Below are 22637 nucleotides of genomic sequence, written 5' to 3'. Positions count from 1 at the left end.
GTCGGTTGCCCTTTCACAGGTTTTGTTGAGATCAAGCAATGTGTTGCCCAAACTACTTCATCATGTCTGAAGATGGCCTCCATCCTTTTGGCGGAAATCTCCCTCGGGCCGCCATTCGACATTCCCCTGAGAACCACCTTCCTGCCATCCACCTCGAATGAGAACTCCATCCTTTTGAAGCTCTGTGTGTACTGGTCGAGGGTCTCCATCCATTGAATGCCCAATATGACATCCGTGTCATCCAGATCCACAACAAAGAAATCATCGGTCACCGTGTAATTTCCCATGGTGATGCTCAGTTGCAGAACTAGGTGAGTGCATGATAGGAGATTGCCTCCTGCCACCTTGACATCGAACCCTTCATGCTCCTTTGTACACAAGCTCCTTCGGTTGACGAGTGATGAGTTTATGAAGTTGAGCGAGGCTCCACTGTCGAGCATAACAAGAACTCGTTGCCCTTGGAGTGTACCACGTACTCTAAATACACTGCACCTTGGGGTACCCGCCAGTGTGGCAATGACGCCCCCCCTCCGTACCAATGTGGAGATTCTCTCCACCAGGCTGTTTTCTTCGGCCGATTCTTCCCTTGGGGTTTCGCTTTCGTCATGCTCCTCTTCTCCATTGAACATCACTTCAATTTAGTGAATCTTTCATTTGCCCAAACATCGGTGTCCTGGTTCCCATGGTTCTTTGTAGGTGAAACACAACTTCTTCCTTCTGAGTTCCTGTCTTGTGGCTTCATCGAGCGATGACCCCTTTGGATAGGGTTTATTATCCTTCTCACTCGGAACGAAAGGTGGTTTGGTATGTGCAAAACTTCTGGAAGAGGAAGATGTTGCCATGTTACGGGCCTTTTTTATTGCTTCTGTGAGTGTGCTGGGGTTGAACCCTTTCACCCAACCTTTCAGTGGTTCCATCAATCCGTCCATGAACAAGACCACCAATCTCCGCTTTGAGATGTCAGTTACCAACACGGATAGTCTCTGGAATTCTGTGATGTAACTATCCACAGATCCCGACTACTTAAGTTGCGCCAACTCCTTGAAATTGAGTTCTGGATCCTTCCCGTCAAATCGATCTATGAGCTTCTCTGTGAATTCGACATAGGAAGTTATCTGGTCATGGCCAAGAGTGACCATTCCATGATGCCACCATTCATGCGTGACCCCTTCCAGGTGGAGTGCTGCAAACTTGATAGCTTCATCTTCAGGCATCGGGTTGAGTTGGAAGTAAGTATTTGCTTTTTGACCCCAGGCACGTGCCGAGGTCGCTCCGACCCCATCAAAGGATGACAGGTTGATCTTGCCAACCTTCTGCTTGATGTCATTGTTATAGTGTCCATAATGGCCCTGACTTTTACCGCTCGAGTATTTCATCTGGAGCTCCACATAATCCTTGAAGGATATGTCCCCCTCGAGATTTGCATCCCTCCAATCTTGACTTAACTGTGCTTGCATCTCCTGAAAGGTGGGTTCTTGCTCCCCCCGTGGTGCTTCTGATTTTTGAGGAAAAGTCAGCATCAACGGCCATGAATGTGAGCGTTGGACGTTTGACCTTCCCGTGACCAAATCATCGCCCTGTCCATTCTGTTCTCCATTCATTTTTCCCAAGGCCAATTGTCGTAAGGTTTCCTCCATGATTTGTTGTCGTTGCTCTCCTCTGGTTAGGGTGTCGTTGAGCTGAGCTTGGCTTTTGGTTAGCTCCCTTAATAGTGCCATGACTTCTCTTGTAGGGTCCTGTGGTTCCCCCATTCAATCGGCTAAAAGGTACCTCCTTTTGGTGTACACTTGCATGCACTACACGATAGGCTGGCAAGATCACAAGCTCTGATACCATTGTAATGTTCCGGACCTGTACGGTGCCAAAAGGCTGATCTACCGTACGGTGGAAGGGACACTTGTACGGTGGCTGGGTGGCCGTACGGTAGGAGAGGAAGGAGAGTCGTACGGTGTAAGTGTCGTACGGTGGAGTGAGGGAGGCCGTATGGTGTAAGGGCCGTACGGTGGAGCTCAAGAGGGTCATACGGTGGTGAGGAAGGCGTACGGTGGGGCCAAAGGAGGTTGTACGGTGGTGAGGAAGGTGTACGGTGGGGCCAAAGAAGGCCGTACGGTGGTGAGAAAAGGAGGGTGGTAGTACGGTGTGAGGCTATGAAGGTGTAGTGGTACGGTGAGCTTCAACTGTTGTGTGGCGATCTTCCGGAGTAATGGATTCTGAATATTAGGAGTTCTCCTTATGCATGTAAACCAGATTAACAGATACGCAACTGGAGAAAGTAAACAATGATAAAATTCAAGATTTGCTAGATCCGGAACGAGCATAAAGACAGAATAGGGTGAGAGGTGAACCTCACCGAAACTGCAAATACCAAATAGGGAGGATCTTTCACCTCCGAAATGGCGGATAACAGAACTCCAACAGGAATTCGCACAATAGAGAAAAGATACCAAAAATTCACATACCTACAACAATGACTAACACGGCCATATATATGGGCTTCGGGAAACTTCTCGAAGGGTTACAAACGAGCCGACACGACCAACCAAAACTTGCCTAATTTAATTAAATAAAAGGGCCCGAAAGATTTGTTATTAAATTTGGGGCCTTACAACAAAGTAATTAGATTTATTATTTAATTATATAGGGGACATCACACATAGGTTGTAGAAGGCAGATGGCACCTTAATCCTAACAACCTCTTCAATAGCATCCTTGAGGATTTGAAACTGAAAATGGGCATCATTGCAATGCTTTGAACAATCAACTACCTTAATAAAAGATGGGCCCTCTGAACTAACCATGGTATTGATTAGTGGTTGATGACTAATGTTCGTTTGTCCATCCTTGACTATATTGCATCAACTTGCCACCCAACATTCCTTCATTTTCTCCATTAACACATTTATCTTGGAATAGTTCTTATCCAAGATTGTGGTCCTCAATTTTGTCTCCCTTGGTGGCACATATGATGGCCCTGCCGTTGCTACCATTGCCATCGCCTCCTTATAATAAGGAGATCGAGCCACATGGAATGCAATGCCATTGACAAAGAAGAATTTGCCAATGGCATCATTTATATCATTCTTTGTCTGCAAATTGAATAATTCAGCTATTGGGTTAGGAGCATCACTTGTCAACTTGTGTTTCCCTCCTAGCCTTTGTTGCATGGATCCTTGAAGTAGAACCTTGCATGTCTGCAACTCACCTTTGCAAAGTAGAAGTAGAATGTATGGCTAGCTTTGACTCATCGGCCTATGAAACAAAGAAGCAATTACAGGTGCAACTGCATTGTCTTCACCATTGACACCCCATAGCTTACATATCTTAGGACTGAATTTTAAGTTTGCTAATCTTGTTGGTGTTGGAAATAAGCCACACCCGGATCGACGATGGACTGGTCCAAGAGGGTCCAGTAGCTCAGTGGTAAAGCACTCCAGCAGCGTATGGAAGGTCCTAGGTTCGAGTCCTAGCTGGTCCATGTCTCAACATGGTATCAGAGCCAGGTCTAGGCTAGGAGCCCCAAGCACACGAGAGGTGTGGCTTAAGGGGGGATGTTGGTGTTGGAAATAAGCCACACCCGGATCGACGATGGACTGTTCCAAGAGGGGCCAGTAGCTCAGTGGTAGAGCACTCCAATAGCATATGGAAGGTCCTAGGTTCGAGTCCTGGCTGGTCCGTGTCTCAACAAATCTCACCCAAAACTTACATGCTTCCACATCTTTTCCTCGGATATGGAAGAGGTGGGCATTAACTCTAGTAATGCTACCCTGAAATACAAGGGCACAAAAGTAGCACTTGCACAACCTTGTGCCTGCAGATGTCCCAAGCTTGCTCTATAATTTTTTGCAAATTATCTCAAAGCAGACTTAGGATCAAAGGGACCCTTAGAGAAATCTAGTAATGTGGAGGGGCAAAATCAGATTCAGTACTTTTACTCTCAACCTAATCCTCACTCATGCCACGGGAACTCATTGTGACATTGCAATAAACAATGTAAAATTTATAGGTTTATAATTTATAATTTAAAATTGAGACTACACATGCAACATAGTACAAAGGATTAAGACAGATTTTTTTTTTCCCTTACTTTTTAGGTCGCACGGAGGGCAAAAGCAGAGGATACACAAATAATTTTTTTTGCTCTTAATCTTTGTCAACTAGGTGTTTCACTTTTGTTTTTCTTACTTTTGGTCGCATGAAGTGCTGAAGTAGAGGATGCACAAAAGTTTCATTCTAGTTTACAAAATAAAATTTATAAATTTGAACATATAAAGTTTAAACTTGTAATTTCAATTTGTAAAACAATAAAATCATATGAAAAAAGAAAAAATATGACAGCCATGTCTATGAATATGATTTTTTATTTTTAATTTTCAAATTTTAATGTTGAAACTTGATGACAATATGAACAATGAATATTGAACACTGAATGTGCACTTGCAGCCATGGCTATGAAATTATGAAATCAAAATATGAATTTTAAACTAATAAAAAAATTCATAAAATAGTCAATAGAATCCTACCTTATGCTTGAAAAATTCTTCCAACTTGGTGGAAAATATCTCCTCTTCCTCTGCTTGCTCCTCCTCACCTCACCCTTCACTCTCACTCTTTCATTCTTTCATTCACTCTTTTGCTTCTCTTCAACCTTGTTGTCATGAATTTGTAAAGGATTTTCTCTTTTTTTTTTCTTACTTTAGGTCACACGAAGCACATAAGTAGAGGATACACAAATCCTAATATGACTAGCAGTAATAATTATTAAAATCTAATATTTAATGTTAAAATAGAAAATTAGAACATTGAAAACTGAAACAGGAATTTTGATTTTGATTTTACTTCTGTTTTTCTTACTTTAGATTGCATATGGTGGAGAAGCATAGGACATGCCAAAGCCAAATGTAAAACAGAAAATCAGCTATATTGTTATGCAAGTTTGCAAATAAACATTCAAAGATAAACAATTTTAAAATCGCAAAATACTATATATTTAAAACAATCCTAAAAACTATTTTTATAAAATATTAAAACCCTAAATAGTAATTAGACAAACCCTGAAACAACATTTAATAATTTCTAAACCCAACAAATAATTTGGATTTGTAAACCACATAATTTTTGATTTATCATTTAGCAATGAAAATGCAAATGCCAAAAGCAAAGTATATGTCAAAATTTATAGAAGCATAGGATATGTCAAAGCCAAATGAAAAACAGGAAATCCGCTATATTTTTTTTCTTTTGATATGTAATCCGCAACCCACAGCCAAAGTTGCGAAGATGGAGGTCACAAGGGGGACCTCCTCCCCATTCAACATAATCAAATTAGAAGCCACATAAGCCACTTAAGCAACTCAAGACAACATAAGTCATATAGATGTCATTTTGGGTAATTCAAACATGGATCTCCAACATGAGAACCTTATGACCTTGCCATTTGAGTACAACCCTATTTACGAAATCAGCTATATTGCTATTCAAGTTTGCAAGTAAATATTTAGAAATAAACACTTTTAAAATCTGTAATGTATAGAAATTGGGAATTAGGGTTTCACCAAGTAAATCCACTAAATAACCCAATTAACACCACTACATTGAAAGAGGATCGAACCCATAGATCTAGGCTCAGTCCCAATGGGGGAAGAGGCTAAGATTCTGATTGGATTCAACTAGTTGGAATTGGTTATTCTCTTTCTTAGTTGAATTTGGAATGTAGTTATGAAATTAGGGTATAATGAGGGGTATTTGAAGTAATTTGATGAATACGGAATGCTACAGATGTCCCACGGAGCCACAGACTGAGATTTGGGCAAAATAATAGATTCGAAACTTGTTCCTAGAAGTTCAGACTGATTTTTCGAGAGCAAGTAGCACAGATTCGTCTTGGCCCTCCGAATTTTCCATCATCAAAAGCTGAACCTGTTCGTCACTGTCAACACTGCCAGAATTCCCAAGTATAGCTCCTGTACCTATTTCCTGCACACAAAAGAAAGGGAAAGATGTTGTAGATAGGGGTTTGACTTAGGCTCCTGTACCTATTTCCTACACACAAAAAGAAAGGGAAAGATGTTGTAGATAGGGGTTTGACTTAGCCTAAGTCAAACCCCGGTACAAGAATTAGCCTTGAACGAAATAATGCAAATACCAAAATAAATGTTAAGGAGATATACCTGAGATCTGCAATTGTTGAAGATCATGCAATATTGTTTGAATGTAATCACAAATGTTGAATGTAATGGCATGACAATCACATAAACATGAAAATACCTAATCACACACACATGCTTGCATGAATATTGATGTAACATTGCTCTGCAATGCTTGAATGATAAATATGCAGCCTTGAATTTCTGAAGATGCTTGATGATGAATGCTTCACGGATACACGAATGATACAGATGGAGTCTTCTATTGATTCTAGGTGAAAATGAATTGTTAGGATGTCTTTATATTGGGTTCCCTAGGTAAATTACTGATTAGGCCGACCTCCAACGATCATGTGTAGCCTCGGGGACCGGAAACCATTGGGGAGATAAAGGACCTGCCCCATTTCAAATTGGGGCCTGTTTGAGGTGGACTAGGGCGTTTTGGGGCGCCTTGGTCCATACCAGGGCGCTCCACGCTCTGGTCCTCCTACAAATAGGACCAATACAAAGAGAAATGGGAGATGGACCTCCAAGATGGGACCCACAAAATGCTGTTCATGACACCAAAGTTGGAGAATAGGGTCGAATCAGACCTAGAGAGGGGATGGTGATAGGACACGCTGAAGTAGGAGTACAAACATGAGGTGTAAATTGGACTGGTTACAATTTATAACACTACAAAATCTTAAAATTTTAAAATTTAAATAGCTAAACAATCCTAAAAAGTACTGTTATAAATTAGTAGAACCCTTAATAGTAGAAACAATGATTAGATAACCCTAAAACAACATTTAATAATTTTCAAACCCAATAAATACTTTGTATTTGTAAGCCACATATGATTTCAAATTTTTCTTTTAGCAGTGAAAATGCAAATGCCAAAAACAATGTGTATCTCAGAATTCGTTGAAGTCTTACCCTAATGGTTTGAGGATTGCTTTGAATTGTCGATTGAATCAAGATGGTTGAAGTCTTCCTCTCCCTCTTCTTCTTGCTCAATGTGATCACAAAGCGTTGATGGTGATTTCCATTGAGAGTGGGCACATATGTATATGTGTGTGTGTATTTCTGAGGGTTTGGGATTTGGATGGGACCCATTAACAATTTTGGTTCATGATTAGCAAATTAGATTTAAAAAAAATGGTAAAAAAAGAAGACTTTTTGCATGTGTAGGCCATGGGGGTGTTTTGAGGTTTTTGAGACTTTTGAGGGACTTCATGGAGTTTCTATGCCATTTTGGGGACTTCCCATTGTCGTCTCAATGTCCCTAGCAAGGGTGACATCTTGGAAATGCCCCCTTTATAAGTGGTGGTGGTGGTGGTGGGTGATGGGCTTTGTGGCATATCTCCTACCCGTTCTTGTGTTTTGGGGATGTCCTTGTTTAGGAAACACCTTTCTCGAGGGCAGAGCTTTAGAGGATGTATCCTTATGGAACAATGGGCTGAGAAAAGATAATGAATGGAACGGTGAGGCTGCTTGAAATTAAATGTTGTGACATCATCGCATTTTCATTTCTTGTAAGCACTTAATCCTACATTTTATTATTACCATTGACAAATTTTGTTTATGTATGATTCTCTCCCCAATATATAAATGCATGTGTGGTGCGTGTAGTGAGAAGGTGGAAAATGGTCAAGTTATTTTTCTAGATTCTAAACAAGCTTTTGAGGAGAAGAATTAATGATTGCATTGATATTTTCAAATGTGATATTCTACATCAATGTGAAAAATTTCTAAAATACCATAGAGTAAATTTTGACAATTTTGTTGAAGGTAATTGCAGATGTTGTGAAACTTAATGTACGAGGTGGAGGAAGTGTGTTAATTGGAAATATTGTTTTGAGTTGAGAGGGATTATATGGGCAATCATATGAGTGCTTGCTTGAGAGATGCAATATTCAATAGCATTTTAGGGATGGCGGTGAATGTAAATTAAAATTATGCATTGGAAGAAACACAAACGCTTGACACATTAAAGTTGTTCGTTGGATACTAGCATTTGTGAGGAAAACAAAGAGCTAAGTGAGTCTGTTTGCCTTTCCTAGACATTTTGTGTATTGAAAAGTGGTATTGAGATTCATAGGGTTTGGTTTCCATTAGGGGACCAAGTGCATATAAATTATAATGTACTATAAATTAGAATTGAATGACCTTATTGCATGGATATCATGTTGCAACAACTTTGCCTTCGAAGTTCATACAATAGATATATAGATTTAATATATAGTGATAGCATGGAACACCACGTTTTGGCTTTCATGCTTAAAGTTTGAAGCATTGCCTTTATAGGTTCCAAGAAAGTTATATACTTAATATGATTGAGGTTGACAAGTAAGTTAGATTCTAGATGTTAAGGCTATTAACTGATGCTCAGTTAGGTTCAAGAAGAGATAGGGTTATTTTATAACCTTATAAATCTGAAGCACAGTAGATCCATAGTTAGGGCGGAGGGATATGTTTTATTAATGTTGGTTTTTAGCTTTGGAAGCTATTTTTTTTATCACGGATATGGCTTTGGAAGGTAAGGTATAGGAGCAAGCTTTCTAGATTTGGAAAATTAGTCTCATTAAGAAGATTGGAATTTGGATATTCTTTGGGGTATTTTTCCCCTACAAGTGTGTATTGCTTGAGTCATCAATCAAGCTTCTCTCTCAAAAATAAGAGAGGAGATTAGTATGTAAGATCACAGTTTTTATGAGTAACTTGTATGTGGTTAATTACAGTACATAGCTTTCGTATTTGGGATTCTAATCACAAGTATCTTGTAAGATGTGTGACTATTTCAAGGCCTTTTCAAATTCATGAAAGCAATAATGAGTTTGTAGGAGTACATTTTCAGACTTTTAAAGGTGTTTTCCCGTTTACAAAATTTCTCTATTATTGTACATAGGTGGATGTTGTTGTACATTTTTAATGGAAGGCAACAAAAAGGGCCTCAAAATGTGTAGTTAAATCATGACCATTCAAAAAAATGAATGTCTATAGATTACAAAATAGGTCAATGGGACTCAAAAGCACATCAAATAGTGATAGTAGGAGCGTCCAAGGCTTCTTTTATCTAGAATGTAACAGAGGGTTTATGAAGAAATGCAAATCTTGAGACAAAAGTAAACCTTCATGAGTAAATGGCGTTAACCATTAATTGTTATGGCATACTAATGTAAATTACTTGACAAATTAGAAAAAGAAGAATATTAAGGAGTTATTGATTAGATATTGGGAACATGTAGGTAGGTCAATTTCAAACTTTTGGCCTATAATGAGGGGTGGTTATTGAATTGGCCAAAAATCTGGATGTACTTGGGTACATTTTGTTTTGGAACTGAAATCAAGTTCGATTTGCTTGTGGATTCATTTAGGGCACTGTGTTTTGCACAAAATTAATTTGTAATCATTCATGAGCTTGCTTGGGGCAATTCCAGCTATGTTGAGGTGATTCAGATGGTGAGAAACAATCACAATGTGTTTTGTTTGACGAGTAATGGGAAAAAAATGAACTGTAGGTTTTGTTTGACAAGTAAACAACACCACTATTTCACAATTGCTAGAGTAAGCAGCACTTACTAAGAAGCAGACTAATTTCCTCTAATTCTGAAGCCATTTTCACTTTTGAGGAGCTAGATAGCTGACATTCTTTTACTGCGAGTGACAGGCAGATGGACAGACCCCAAGGAAGATTGGGAAGAATGAATTTGCAGTTCCTGCAGTGAAGGGTGGTTGAAACTGAATGACACTTCATCCTAGATTGTGCAGCATATGAGAATATTTATACTCTGTTTGAAAACATTTAGTGAGTGGACAGTCTGAATGAGATCTTTGAGGAGACAAGGCTTCACAATACTGCAAGTTTCTTAATCAAGATACACAATAGAAGATCTGACTTTGAAAGAAACCTGAAAATGGATTAACTTTGGGTCTCTTGGTCCCTTAGACTGCCTGGTCTGCATGGTTGAGGATGTCATTGAAATTCATTCATTCATCTAATGTCATTGATGAAGATGATGTTGATCATGATGAAGACCCATATGACACGATGCCTTATTGTACAAATTTAATATCGAGCAATGAATATCTATCACGACATCTGAGTTTGACAAATTAATATTGAAATAGTATATTGTATTTCAAATTTGTAATATTGATGGTAGTTTTGTTTATGCTATATTCTTTTTTGGACACACCTAGATCCTACCCATCCCCACCACACCCCAAAATTTTTGCAATTGGCATACTGTGCCCACGTGTAACTGGATTTTGATTCTGATTTGGCAACTTAGCTTTTTACTTTTTAGTGATAATGAATAGTTGAGGTTAAGAACTTTTGTGCAATAAATATTGTACATTTGTTGTTTGTTCATTTCTTCTTGAGTTCATCTAGCATGAAAAAAATATGTTTCTTACCTCACACAGGTGGATGAAGTTGAAGTGGTTGGGGAAGGAAATGTTCTAGGGGGTGGGTAGGATGAGTTTTATATTCAGATTTTACGACTTGTTTGATTTTTTTGTAAGTGCAAATGTTAAGAACATTGTTTAAACTTAAAAGAAACAGTTTATTTTCAGGCATTCAAAGTTTCTTTCTTCTGTTCATATAATTCATTTCTTTTATCTTAATGTATTAGATTATGTTATTATCCTTTGGAAATTTGTAATTTGTTGTCTTGACTGTTTCTGATGTTCTTCAATTATATGATATCGTGATTAGTTTGTTTCCTTACTTTGACAACTAGTTTTTGCTGTAAAGAAGGTTTTTTTTACTTATTCTCTACTCTCTTATTAAAAGGCATTACATATGTATGCTAAATTAAATTTTGCAGTCTTTTTTATGATTTTTGTTAATTTAATTAATTTATTTTCAGGTAAAATTGACATATTCAAAAAATTGTAGGTGGGGCCTGAAGCTTTTGAACAGGCTGCAGCAGGCAGTGCTGCAGGTGGTCCAGGAGGTGCAGGATTTGGAGGTTTTGGTGGGTTTGGGGGGTTTGGGGGCTTTGGAGGCTTTGAGGATGTTTTTGGAGGAGGACTAGATGAGGTCTGTTTTTCTTTCTAATCAGAAGAGTTTCTATCATTTTTATCCTCATCAACAAAGAAAACAAAGAGCTGTGGATAAATGTTTAGTGAAAATTTATATTGATTTGTCTTTGATGTTGCTATTTTACTTATATGGCTTTTGTTTGTTTGGGTCAGGCCTTGAAGAACATGTTTCATCAGAGGTCATTTGGTGGCGAGGATATCAAGGTAGATACGTGCACTTAAAAAGGATGATGCTGATATTCGATGGAGTGTGCATATAATTGTTGTATTCATAGCTGGAATGACTATTTTGTCATGGATATCTCTCATAATCATTGAAAAGTTCACAGTGCTGAATAATATTTGATAATTACCTCTTCTGCAGCAAACACTTGAGTTGTCTTTCATGGAGGCAGTGCAGGGATGTGCTAAAAGTTTCTCTGTTCAAACTGCCCTACCTTGCTCAACATGCAGTATGTATGCTATTCTCCTTAATGTTTTTGAGTTTATGGACTTCTATTAGGTGGGAAATCTTTTGTTTATTCTTTGGAGGAGTTGTTGAATGTGGAAATGATTTGTTTATTTTATAAATGTATCCTTTCAAAGTTTAAGACTAGGAAACTCTTAGATAACACAGACTATAACCAATGCATTGCCAACTACAAGAGTCAGCTTGATAGAATACCGTGCATTACTCATCAGCTGTGATTCATCACCAATCACTTTTCCTAGGGAATGTTTCTATGTGAACTTGTTTTTAATTGGTGATTGGATTGTCTTTAAATTTGTGAGACCTGTGGTATGTGGTTCAGTGGTGTAGGGGCTTTATATTTCAATTCACTAGCTCGTTGCTCAAACATTAGTGACGCCTAGCTCATAAACACTACTGTGAGAATGTGGCCTCCTAATATGCATCTCCTTATATGCATCTAATTATTTTTGAGTGCTAAGTCTTAACAAAACATAATCAAATTGCAAGTTATTCTTGAGACAAATAGTACATGTAAGAAAATAATGCATTGTAGCATTGTGGTAAGAGCATGGGATAATATCCTCATTAGAGATTTTAAGATTCCGTAGTGCATATCATTGCAATTTTCTTTTTGGGTAAACTGCAGAAGTAATTTATTTACCAATGTTACAGGCCATAGCTTATCTTCAGGGCAATGGGACAATTAGAAAGAATAATTAGACATTTCAATGAATCTTATGGCAATTGTCATAACCCCTCTTTGGACATTGGATTATTGTGATTAAATAAATACGATAATTAAAACATTTATTAATTAACATTTAATAATATGGGAAAATCGTCTCATTTATGAGACTTCACAATTTTCCTCTAAGTGAGAGGATTGTCATAACCCCACATCCTGGTGATGTAATCAATAATAGATTTTGTGATTCTTCATAATAATAATAAATTATCATTTATTATGTAATTAATAATATTAATAGTAATATTAATCATTCATTAGTATAAAAATAATATTAATATTATAATAAGACTGTCATATCCCCTCCTTGATCGTTATATATCCTAAATGAAACAATTATTATTATTAATTAATATAATAATTATCAAAGAATGATTATTTGAAATCTATTTATTTATTAAATATTATTATTTAATTAATATTTATTAATGTTTGAAATATTCAAATAAAAATAAATTAATATTATATTATAAACACAATTTATATATTTAAAATAATAAACACATAATTTATATATTCAATAATAAATGTGGACAATGACTAATAAGAATTACCCAGTCTAAATAACAATTAGCATCGACTATGTACTATGGACGCATAATCTCAAGAATGAATACTAGTAACCATTGGCAATAAGGGACTATTGTCTTGAAGATATCGATCATCATGTATAGGTGAGATATCTGGTCGAAGCGTATACATGGCATGGAGATCGAGGAAGACTAAGTATACTCGCCAAGTGTCCATGGAAGAATACAATCGATGACAATATCCATTAATAGTGAAGATCATTATAAGACAAAGGATGAAGAAATACACAAATCAAATATGATTACATGTAGACTAAGGCATCCAAACAAACCGCGATTAGTGATGAAAATCAATATTAATGAGAGGAAATTAGGTGATGAAATGATGATTAGTCAGCGATCGTGTTAGTTGAGCATTATCAAAATGCACATATTATAGTAACAAAGACATCGATTACAAGATCTGTTGATGACAGCGATTATGGTTCCTTGATCAAGTAAACCGATAGTTAGGAAGAAGTTCGACTTGGGGAGCTGTGTCTCATCGATTACGAAGAGATGCGATCCATTCATATTGCAAGATATATTACGACAATCAGACACCCACAATCAGGCATGGGATTTGTATTTTATTTATTCTTTATATCCTTATGGATCTGCTCTTTATCGAGCATTGCATTTGGCACATCAAGTTGCATGCATACATATTCATATCCAAGACAGCACCATTATTCATTGTTGCAAGCATAAATCTCCAGATCAGGAACAGCAACATATCACCGTCAGTGTTATTAGCATCTTCAGCATTGCATAAGTATATCGGCATACCGGATACAGAAAGTATTATTACCAGCAATAAGGGGAAGTCGATGCATGAAGGGAAGGAAAAAGGGTATATATATATTACCTGGCAGCCATCGATCAGATCAGATCAGATCAGAACTCTTATTCAGTTAGAGGCACTAACATACTTGCTCTTGGTGTGATACTTAAAGAAAAACTAATAGGAGATAATAAACAAGGATCGGGTGTTATCAAGAGAAAAATGAAGGCATCGTGAGACGTAGTTGGTACACACAGGTAAGTAGAAACTATGTTTCTTTGTTAGTGTTTATACTCACAGCTTAATCAGAATAGAAGGAGAAATCGACAACGTTGTTTTGCATTAAGAAATGATGTCTTCTGCATCATACAATGAATATGATCATTGATATTATTATATAGTAATAAAAGATAGTACCGCTAAGCATACCGATCTGGGTATATAATGATTTAAATACTATAATTTAATAATTTGAGTACTAAATTTAATAATCTAAGTACCGAACTTAATAATCTGAATGACAAGTAAGACTGAGAAAATAAATCAGATTGGATTATCATCAGTTCAACATAAGAAAGAAGATTACGTTATCCGTGATTTTAGTCAGGTTAAGATAGAATTGTCTCCTAATAAATTTAGTTTTAGTCATAAGTCTGTTGAAATAGATTAATTATGGTTAAAACAGTCTTAAACCTAGTAGGGGACATTACAGCAATTTGGGTCTACCCTGTACAATAAATTCTTTTTCTTTTGTAAAGCTGTCTTAACTGTGAAGTCCACTTTTGATAGGTTTCCAGGCTTGGGTTAAGGACAAACCCTCATATCTTTTAGTGTTCTAGACTCTAGAATTTTTTATATTCTTAATTGCTTCTGTCAATTGGTGTTCATTTAGTGATGTGTGGTGGATTGTGGATCACAGCTGTTCAGCCTAAGATGATTTGTTACTCTGTTTGTGTTGTAGATTAGTGGTTTTCACCAATTCTTGTTGAAATGTGTCTTGCTGTCTTTTGTGATGTAAGGTTATCTCTGTGATGGCACGTAATGGCTTGTTCACCACTATTGTTCTTAGGGTTGATTGAATACTTTGTTGATTTAATCATCTTCTTGAGCGAGTTTGAAGAAGGAAGACCATTTTAACATCTTTTTGTATCAAAGTTTTGCAATTTTTTGTGGATCCTCTAATGTATGTTTGAAAAAGCCTATTGAGTATTTTCTTTTTTAATCTGACATTGGGGTACAGGATTTCAATCAGCTTTAAATGAAATGTCTTCTACTCTTATTATGTTTGTTGTGATATGCTTTTTTGAATGTCTTTGTAAGATACGTTTTCTGTTGATAGAAATGTTCCTCATCTGCAATAGTCATGGCAAGAGTGTTAGGGGTGCCTGTTTGTTTATGAAGGGTGGTGAACCATATACTGGATGTGCCACTGAACCATACTTTTCCTTGTTAACTGAACATTGAAGGAAGGTTGAAAATTATCCTGTTCTACTTTAGAGGACAAAGAGTTTCAAGGTGTCTAGGAAGGAAGAAGATGATGTTTATCTTATATTTCTCAATGTTCTTGTATTAAGGAGAAGTGTCAGGTTTCTAACTAGTCAAGTATAGAGGAAGAGGACATACTGTGGTTTGCTCTGAACCGTACATCAGAAAGACATCATCACTCTTCACCAAAAGCAAACATTCTTTTCACCTTTCACATTGGCAAAGAGTTTTCAATTGACTTCCCTTCTGCTCAAGTCAACTTACAATAATGTTGCTATTTCTACTGGTTACTCTGTCATCTTCAATAAAATCTTTTCTACATCTTCAGCATTCTTTGTTTTCTTCTAATATTGCAGATTTTCTAGCTGTAACTGTTCTCCCTGGAATCCTTAAGATAAGTGTTATCTTGTGTTTCTGCAATACAAGATTCATTAGCTTTCAAATGTTTGATCGTATCTCTTTACATCTAGTTCTCATATCAACTGGTCCTCATGGTGTTGTCTTATATGCTTTTCTTTGCTTCCTGTTGCCACTCTTATGGCTATGCTAATCAAGATAGTGACTAGCCAAAAATTGAAGCAGATCATTCATTATATTCTTAACATATTCTTTCCACTAGATAGATGGTAGATTTGTGTGCCAAGGGAAACCTCAACTTGTGGAACCAATGACGTCAGTGATAGTGAGGACAAGAAACAATACCATCCATCACTTCTGTGAAATGCTTTATGTAAAAAGTAAGTGTTGAGTTGAGCAGCTCAAGTGGAGAGGTCTATGTGACATTGGAGGCAATGTCTGTATATATCCTCTCTTGCAGCTCTAATGATTATCTTCTTCGAGGGAAGGAGTCGACTGGGAGTGACCAAGGAGTACATGAAAGGAGACAGTCTATCAATAAGATGTTGACAAACAGGAGGAGCAAGCTAGTCTTGCAATGCCAACGATGTTTGGGTTAAGTGGGGTCTAGTGATTCAATCCTCTTTTAACAACAAAGAACTAAGAATGGATACCTTTCATGACCTAAAGATGAATTTTTCATGGAACTAGGTTTGTGGATGTAGAAAGTAAGCATGAAGATAGTCTCAAGGCTTATAGGTCGAGCAACAAACTTAGCTTGCATGACGCACTAAGGTATACTCTGTTTGCAATGGATTAAGCACTACAGCATGAGAGTCTGTACCCTCTCAATATGAGCCCAATCGATGAATTGCAAACTAGGTTTCGAAACTTGAAACCCATATAAAATGTAGGTTTGATGATCATATCAAAAAGGCGTACCTTTGAAGGGGATATCTTGGAAGTGGATCTGAAAACATTGATGCTTCAAGACAAGGCATATTCCTTGCAAAGGCATCCTAGTAATTGTTGTGATGTTTTCACACATTGCCCCATTGCAAATGGGGACCTCCACTTTTTGCTTGTTAGCATAGGTGTTTTTGTTTAGTTTGCATTGGCAAAAGTTTTGTCTCTTAGCTCTTAAGCAAGGTGATGTCTTGTTAGTTCGGAATGAATGTTGAGCACCCTTTGAAATGACTTAGAATGTGAAACCTTGTCCTGGGAGTTGAATAGATCTAGTCAAGAAATTCGCTAAGTCTTAGCTCATGGCATCTACTAAATACCATAATCTGCAATTCTTAAATAAATGACTATTTTAAAGTTGAGCTGTATCTGTGCTTTCAGTTCCTTGTTTTCCTCATCTAGGTGGCAAGGTAGATGGTGAGTACCTGCATGCAAGTTTCTGTGTTATATCACATTTTCTGGTTTTGTAAAATATTTAAGGGACATTATAACTGGCTATGCCTTGCTATGAAATAACTTACAGATGTTGTGGAGTGTTTGTGTTGAAGAAGATGCTTGGTGTATTTTGACAGGTCCATGATTACGATACTATTTCCACGTGGCATTTCAGTTATGAGTATATTCTTAGGAAAACAAGTAGAGTCAGTTCTTTGTGGAAGTGCCATAAAAAATAATTATCAACTCTGACAATTTGTCTGATTTAGGTAATTTGAGTTGCAGTTGGTCGGACTCTTTTCTAAGTTATTGCCAGTTTCTTTGTGAAGTGTGGAATCAAGTCTTATGCTTTGGCTTGCTGAGTTGTTACCAAGTCCAAATCATGTTGAGGTGATTATGGATAGAGCTAGTTCTGCAACAATCCAAAGCTGACAAGGACATCGCCGTGGAGAGAAACTGGAGTGCTTTATATGATTGAGATTTTCTCCAAGTGTAGTGCATTTAGTACTTTCTCTAGTCAATTAAACATTTTGAAGAACACAATTTTTCCTGCAAAGCAAAAAAATTGTACATTCCATTAGCTGGTTATAAACACTATTTTTCAATGAATCAATGTCCCAAAAACATAAGCTATTTTTTTCCAAGTCCTATGCTCTGGCTTGCTGAGTTGTTACCAAGTCCAAATCATGTTGGTGTGATTATGCATAGGCTAGTTCTGCAACAATTCAAAGCTGACAAGGACATCACTGCTGAGAGAAATTGGAGTTCTTTATATGAGTGATATTTCTCCAAATGTAGTACATTTAGTACATCCTCTAATCAATTAAACATTTTAAAAACACAATTTTCCCTGCAAAACAAAAAAAGTATACATTCCAGTAGTTGGTTAAGCACTATTTTTCAATGAATCAATGCCTCAAAAAATGCTATATGTTAAGAAAAAATCTGTTATGGTTCTTTTTCAAAAGTCGAAAAAATGTCCATGGCATGTACTATATGTCATTTTCATTTAAAACTTTGCTAGCTGCTATGGAATCTCCTTTTGGTTAATGGATTGCTGTTGTAAGATACATGTATCAATGCTTCATTGTTGTTCACCTGCATATTGGCCCACAAATTATAAAACCTGAAACAAATATTCAATTATGGATGCAACTTCATATGTGCATTGTTAGGAGTCATAAGAGAATTTCTATTTAAACAAATTTCCAGTGATCAAGGAATGTCAATTGCCAAAATCTACCTTTTCATATTGCACCAAGAAAAAAAAGCTAAACTAGTTATTTTATAAATAATAAAGTATTGTATTACTTCTGAAGTTCTCTCAAGATATATTCAGGAGAAGGATCTGAAAGATTGAACAAAAGTTTTAAAATGCAGTCGACTCCAAAATCCTTAGATAACATGACACACTGCAGACAAGATAACTTGAAAGAAATCAATAACCAGGTCATCATTTTATGGATATGCGCAATCCCGTGAGGAGGAAATTGCATATTGGATGGCAATGGAGGTTGCAGATAGTCATACTATTGATGAAAAGAACCTTATGTATTTGCAAGTTATTTGCAATTTTGTAGCATAAGTGCTAAAATGTAGTGCATGCTTATTCATATTCATACCACATAGTTAAACATGAATTCCTGTTAATATTGTCTATAACATTGATGCTTTCACTCGTGTGTAAAATAAAAAGTATTCAGCACCAGTAACAAGTATTAAGCACACTTAGTTTCCAGGAGAAGTCAGACAAGCCATTGCACTAAGGTTTGATTTTGTTAAATGTGAATGTCAGACCCAACGTTCATGGAATTAGATCTTCAGTACTGGTTTTTCCCAAAACTTCTGAAGTCTATGAAATTCTTTTCAATAGGCTTATTCACATGCTATAGCTTTGAAGTTGGTATGCTCAATGAATTTTGGCCTTATGGTTATCGCAATCAATGAACCATGGATATCCATATTAGACTCATAATATTATGTGCCTGTCTATGTTACCCGGGGACGCGTCCCCGGTATTTTTTTCAGCCGTCCCCGTCCCGGGGACAAGGGACTCCTAGGGGATGTCCCCATAAATTCTGCATATAGACAATGAATTCTATAAGCAATTTGACTTTGACTCTCAATTTAACACAAATTTGCCATAAGAACTCTACTAGTTCTTATATGTTAAAGTTCTATAATGGATATGTGGATGTTTTATCCATGTTTTCATATGAATATTTTAAATTTCCCCATTTATTTTAATTTTACCTACTTTTATATAGCCGTCCCCTAGCCGTCCCCAAAATTGGCAAAAAAAATCACCGTCCTGGAAACGCGTACCCCCGCCCCCTGCCGTCCCCGTCCCGGAAACTTGGGGTAACATAGGTGCCTGTGTGACAATTGAGTTCCATTTTTCTTATGTGGTAGCATGTAGCACAATGTATCTTTCTATGATTATGTTATCTTATACTCTGAACAAGTTGATTCTGCTTTATAATCACTGTTATCTTACTCTCTGAACAAATTGATTCTGCTGTATGATCACTATCTTTGATTTCTTTAAGGATTTCCAAAAATGATATTACTTATTGTAAATGTCATGCAGGAATTCTCATTATTTCTATTATATAACCTTGTAGGGACTACCATATTTTTTTGCATTCTCTCATGTCTGTTTTTCTAGTGGAATCAAATAAATAATTTGTTGATTGTGATGATGACGCTAAGGTAAATATATTGTTTTGATTTTTCTTTTCATCAGATGGGACTGGTGTTCCTGCTGGTACTAAACCTGAAACGTGTAGACTCTGTAGAGGTCTGGGAACGGTTAGTGATCTAATACCAACTTATCAGAAGTTTCCAATCTGTTTCTTTACCCATCAATGCCCCAATTTTCATTCATTTAGATAACTCTAAATATGCTCCATGGTAACTGTAAGTGCATTCTGCTTAGATGTTTAAATATGCTTTACTAACAACTAAAGTTCATATGAATGAATTTCAGGTAACCATGCAACGTGGCCCTTTTAGGATGCAGTCTACATGTACACAGTGTGGTGGGACTGGACAGTGTATAAAGGTAAGTGATTACTTACATCTTACCATAAAAAACAGTTGTTGCCCCTATTTGAGACTATATGGCCATTTGTTAACCTTGTATTATTATTATGTAGCAAATAAATAGGGAGATAATATTTATTATTATGTGCTACTGGAAGTAGCTGTTATGATATAATGGGCTTACCATTTAAGTTTACTAGCTTGCAAATGCTATTAACCATATTAATTTTCTTTTCTGGTAATATATGAAAAGTGTGGATGCTATGAACTTCAAACAGAGAACTGAGTGGGATGGTGGATGGGCACACTAACAAAAAGCTATTAGTGCTGTATAAAGTAAACAGATAATGTCCAGATAAGTCTGTTTATAGCTATCAGGATGCACAGTACTATGCACAATAACAAAAGGCTATTAATTCTGCATAAAGAAAATTAACAAATTCCACTTAAAAGTTAAATCTCTAAAAAGCAAATCACGGACATCAAAATTTCTATAACTTTCCTATGTGTAGGCCTTAGCTAGCATAAATATGTGGAAGCATGCTAGATGTAACTTCTAGCAAGGTTGATTCCATCATTATTTTTCAAGCTTTTGTCAGCTGATCTGCAATAGATTACAGCTCACTGTCCCCAAAGCCCAATCTGCTTTTCGGCTTTGTGGGAAGTGAGTAGTCATCACTGCAGTGAATAATCCTCATCCTGATTGCGATGAGCTTTTTTATCGAATCAGTGGACCACTGAATTCCCATTCATTAGCGATACCATCCTATTAATCTTGCTCATGCTAACCTTTGTAAATAGAAAAGGCTATGATCAATTCATTGCTTATTAGTGGAGGTGACTGCAAACCAGAATGAACATACCATGAAAAGTTATGATTGCTACTGGATTTTTGTCATTAATTGGGATTTAATGTGGCCTAGAAGAAACTCTTCGAAGTAGCATTTCTGAAATTTATAATTGCCTCAGGGATAAGAATCAGTTTTCTTTTGAATCTTCAATGCCTGTATCCACTTTGATCCTTAGGATATCACTTGGACCTCATGTGCTAAAATAGTTTGGAACTTGAAACAAAGAGTCTACATGCCCTATATACTGCAAGTTGTATCCCTTGCTCTATCACTGCTCTTTGCATGTTTTCCATGTGACAATAGTTTTGTAATGACATAGGAAATGCCAAGTCTGAAATATTCTCATACCTTAGGCTGCGAACAAAATGCCTATGTTCATTTGCTGTAAAAGAGTTTGTTGAGATATCCTCAACATCTTCATTTTTGTGACTTAAAGCTTCTGAATTTGGGCTAATCAAAATGTACTCAAATGCATATTCATCCTAATGCTCATCTAAAAACTAATCAATGGCTCACAATGTGGAAATTTGAACGATATTGCATGATTTGGTGTGTCTTCCTTAAACTTGAATTCTTCCCATCCATCAAGTGAAACCTTTTTTGTCTGCTCGTCATTGATAATTTGGTGACACATACTATCATTAGAAACCAATAAAACATCTCCTCCTTCCAAAGACTCTTTATCTTCAACTTGCTTTTTAGGTTCTTGCTCATTGGCCTGTTCATTTTCTTGTGGCTGTAGTTCTGACCCTTCTTCCTTGGGTTTACTAGCTTCTTGTGATTCTGATTTGGACTTCGTTTCTTGTATTAAAATTGATTCTTTTGGATTTTTTTCACTGATCTCCTCCTTAGCCGTTTTTCTTATGTATTCATATAGGCCTCTTTTTTCAGGATAATGGTTCCAAAGTGCTTCCAAGTACTCATCAAAGGTAACACTAGCTTTGAAATCATTCGGCAACCTTTGATATTGGTCAAAGATTTTGAGGGCCTCAAGTTTGTACCTTTCTTTGTTCTTCTGTATTTTCATCAATAATTCTTGAACAGAATCAATATCCTCTTCTTTTGTAAAGATCTTCACTGAAAAGTATTGTATTGGGCCTCTATAGAGACTTTCGTTTCTATCTTCCTTGTAGACTTTCAAGTCTCTGTGATTGGAATGCATCCGACATGTTAGCTTTACCCTACAGGCTGGCAAAATCACAGCTTTACCATTTGTAATGTCCCTTTTAAAATTCTCCTTATTTTCTTGTAAATGATAAAATCTATCTCTCAATTAGGGGAGTTTGAGGAATTTGAATAAATATGAAATTCATATGATTCAGGAATTACCACTAATAATGAATTCTGTTAATTTGATTTAATATTCAGAAAATGATATTGAATTATCAAGTTGCCTATTTCCAGCAGTTGATTAATCAGTCCCTCTCCTTCTGCAGCAATTTATTTCTCAATGAAATACCCTTTCTGGCTTTAATGCTGCCTGATATTTGACATTAGAGGGCCATAACCTGCTGCTTATTGTAAATGTATTTTAATTCAAACTCAGATTTGCGCAATGGTGATTCCCTGTGAGATCACCCTTAGAAACTGTGAGTTTTGATCCTCCAATTCCAGGCCTATAGGGTGTCATGACCCCTCCTTGATCGTTATATATATATCTTAAATAAAGCAATTATTATTTTTAATTAATATAATCAACGAATGATTATTCAAAACTATTAAATATTTATTAATTAATATTTATTTATCAATAATAATATTCTTGAAATATTTAAATTAATATTATATTACATAAATTA

At 36.5% G+C, this 22637-nt stretch overlaps 1 protein-coding gene across 3 annotated transcripts in view; it reads left to right on the top strand.

The window, feature by feature from the left end:
* The window catches only part of LOC131041368 (chaperone protein dnaJ GFA2, mitochondrial), a 114517-nt gene that overhangs the window by 33831 nt on the left and 58049 nt on the right, over positions 1–22637 (top strand). For all 3 annotated transcript variants that reach the window (XM_057974415.2, XM_057974413.2, XM_057974416.2), the window contains exons 8-12: positions 11029–11172; positions 11328–11378; positions 11539–11626; positions 19689–19753; positions 19932–20006. In XM_057974415.2, the coding sequence (XP_057830398.1) occupies positions 11029–11172; positions 11328–11378; positions 11539–11626; positions 19689–19753; positions 19932–20006 (423 nt within the window). The remainder of the gene's footprint in view (positions 1–11028; positions 11173–11327; positions 11379–11538; positions 11627–19688; positions 19754–19931; positions 20007–22637) is intronic.

Source organism: Cryptomeria japonica, chromosome 3 (assembly GCF_030272615.1).
Source record: "Cryptomeria japonica chromosome 3, Sugi_1.0, whole genome shotgun sequence".
Classification (NCBI taxonomy): domain Eukaryota; kingdom Viridiplantae; phylum Streptophyta; class Pinopsida; order Cupressales; family Cupressaceae; genus Cryptomeria; species Cryptomeria japonica.
The sequence above is the reverse complement of the archived record's forward strand: the minus strand, read 5'-3'. Positions and strand labels throughout refer to the sequence as shown.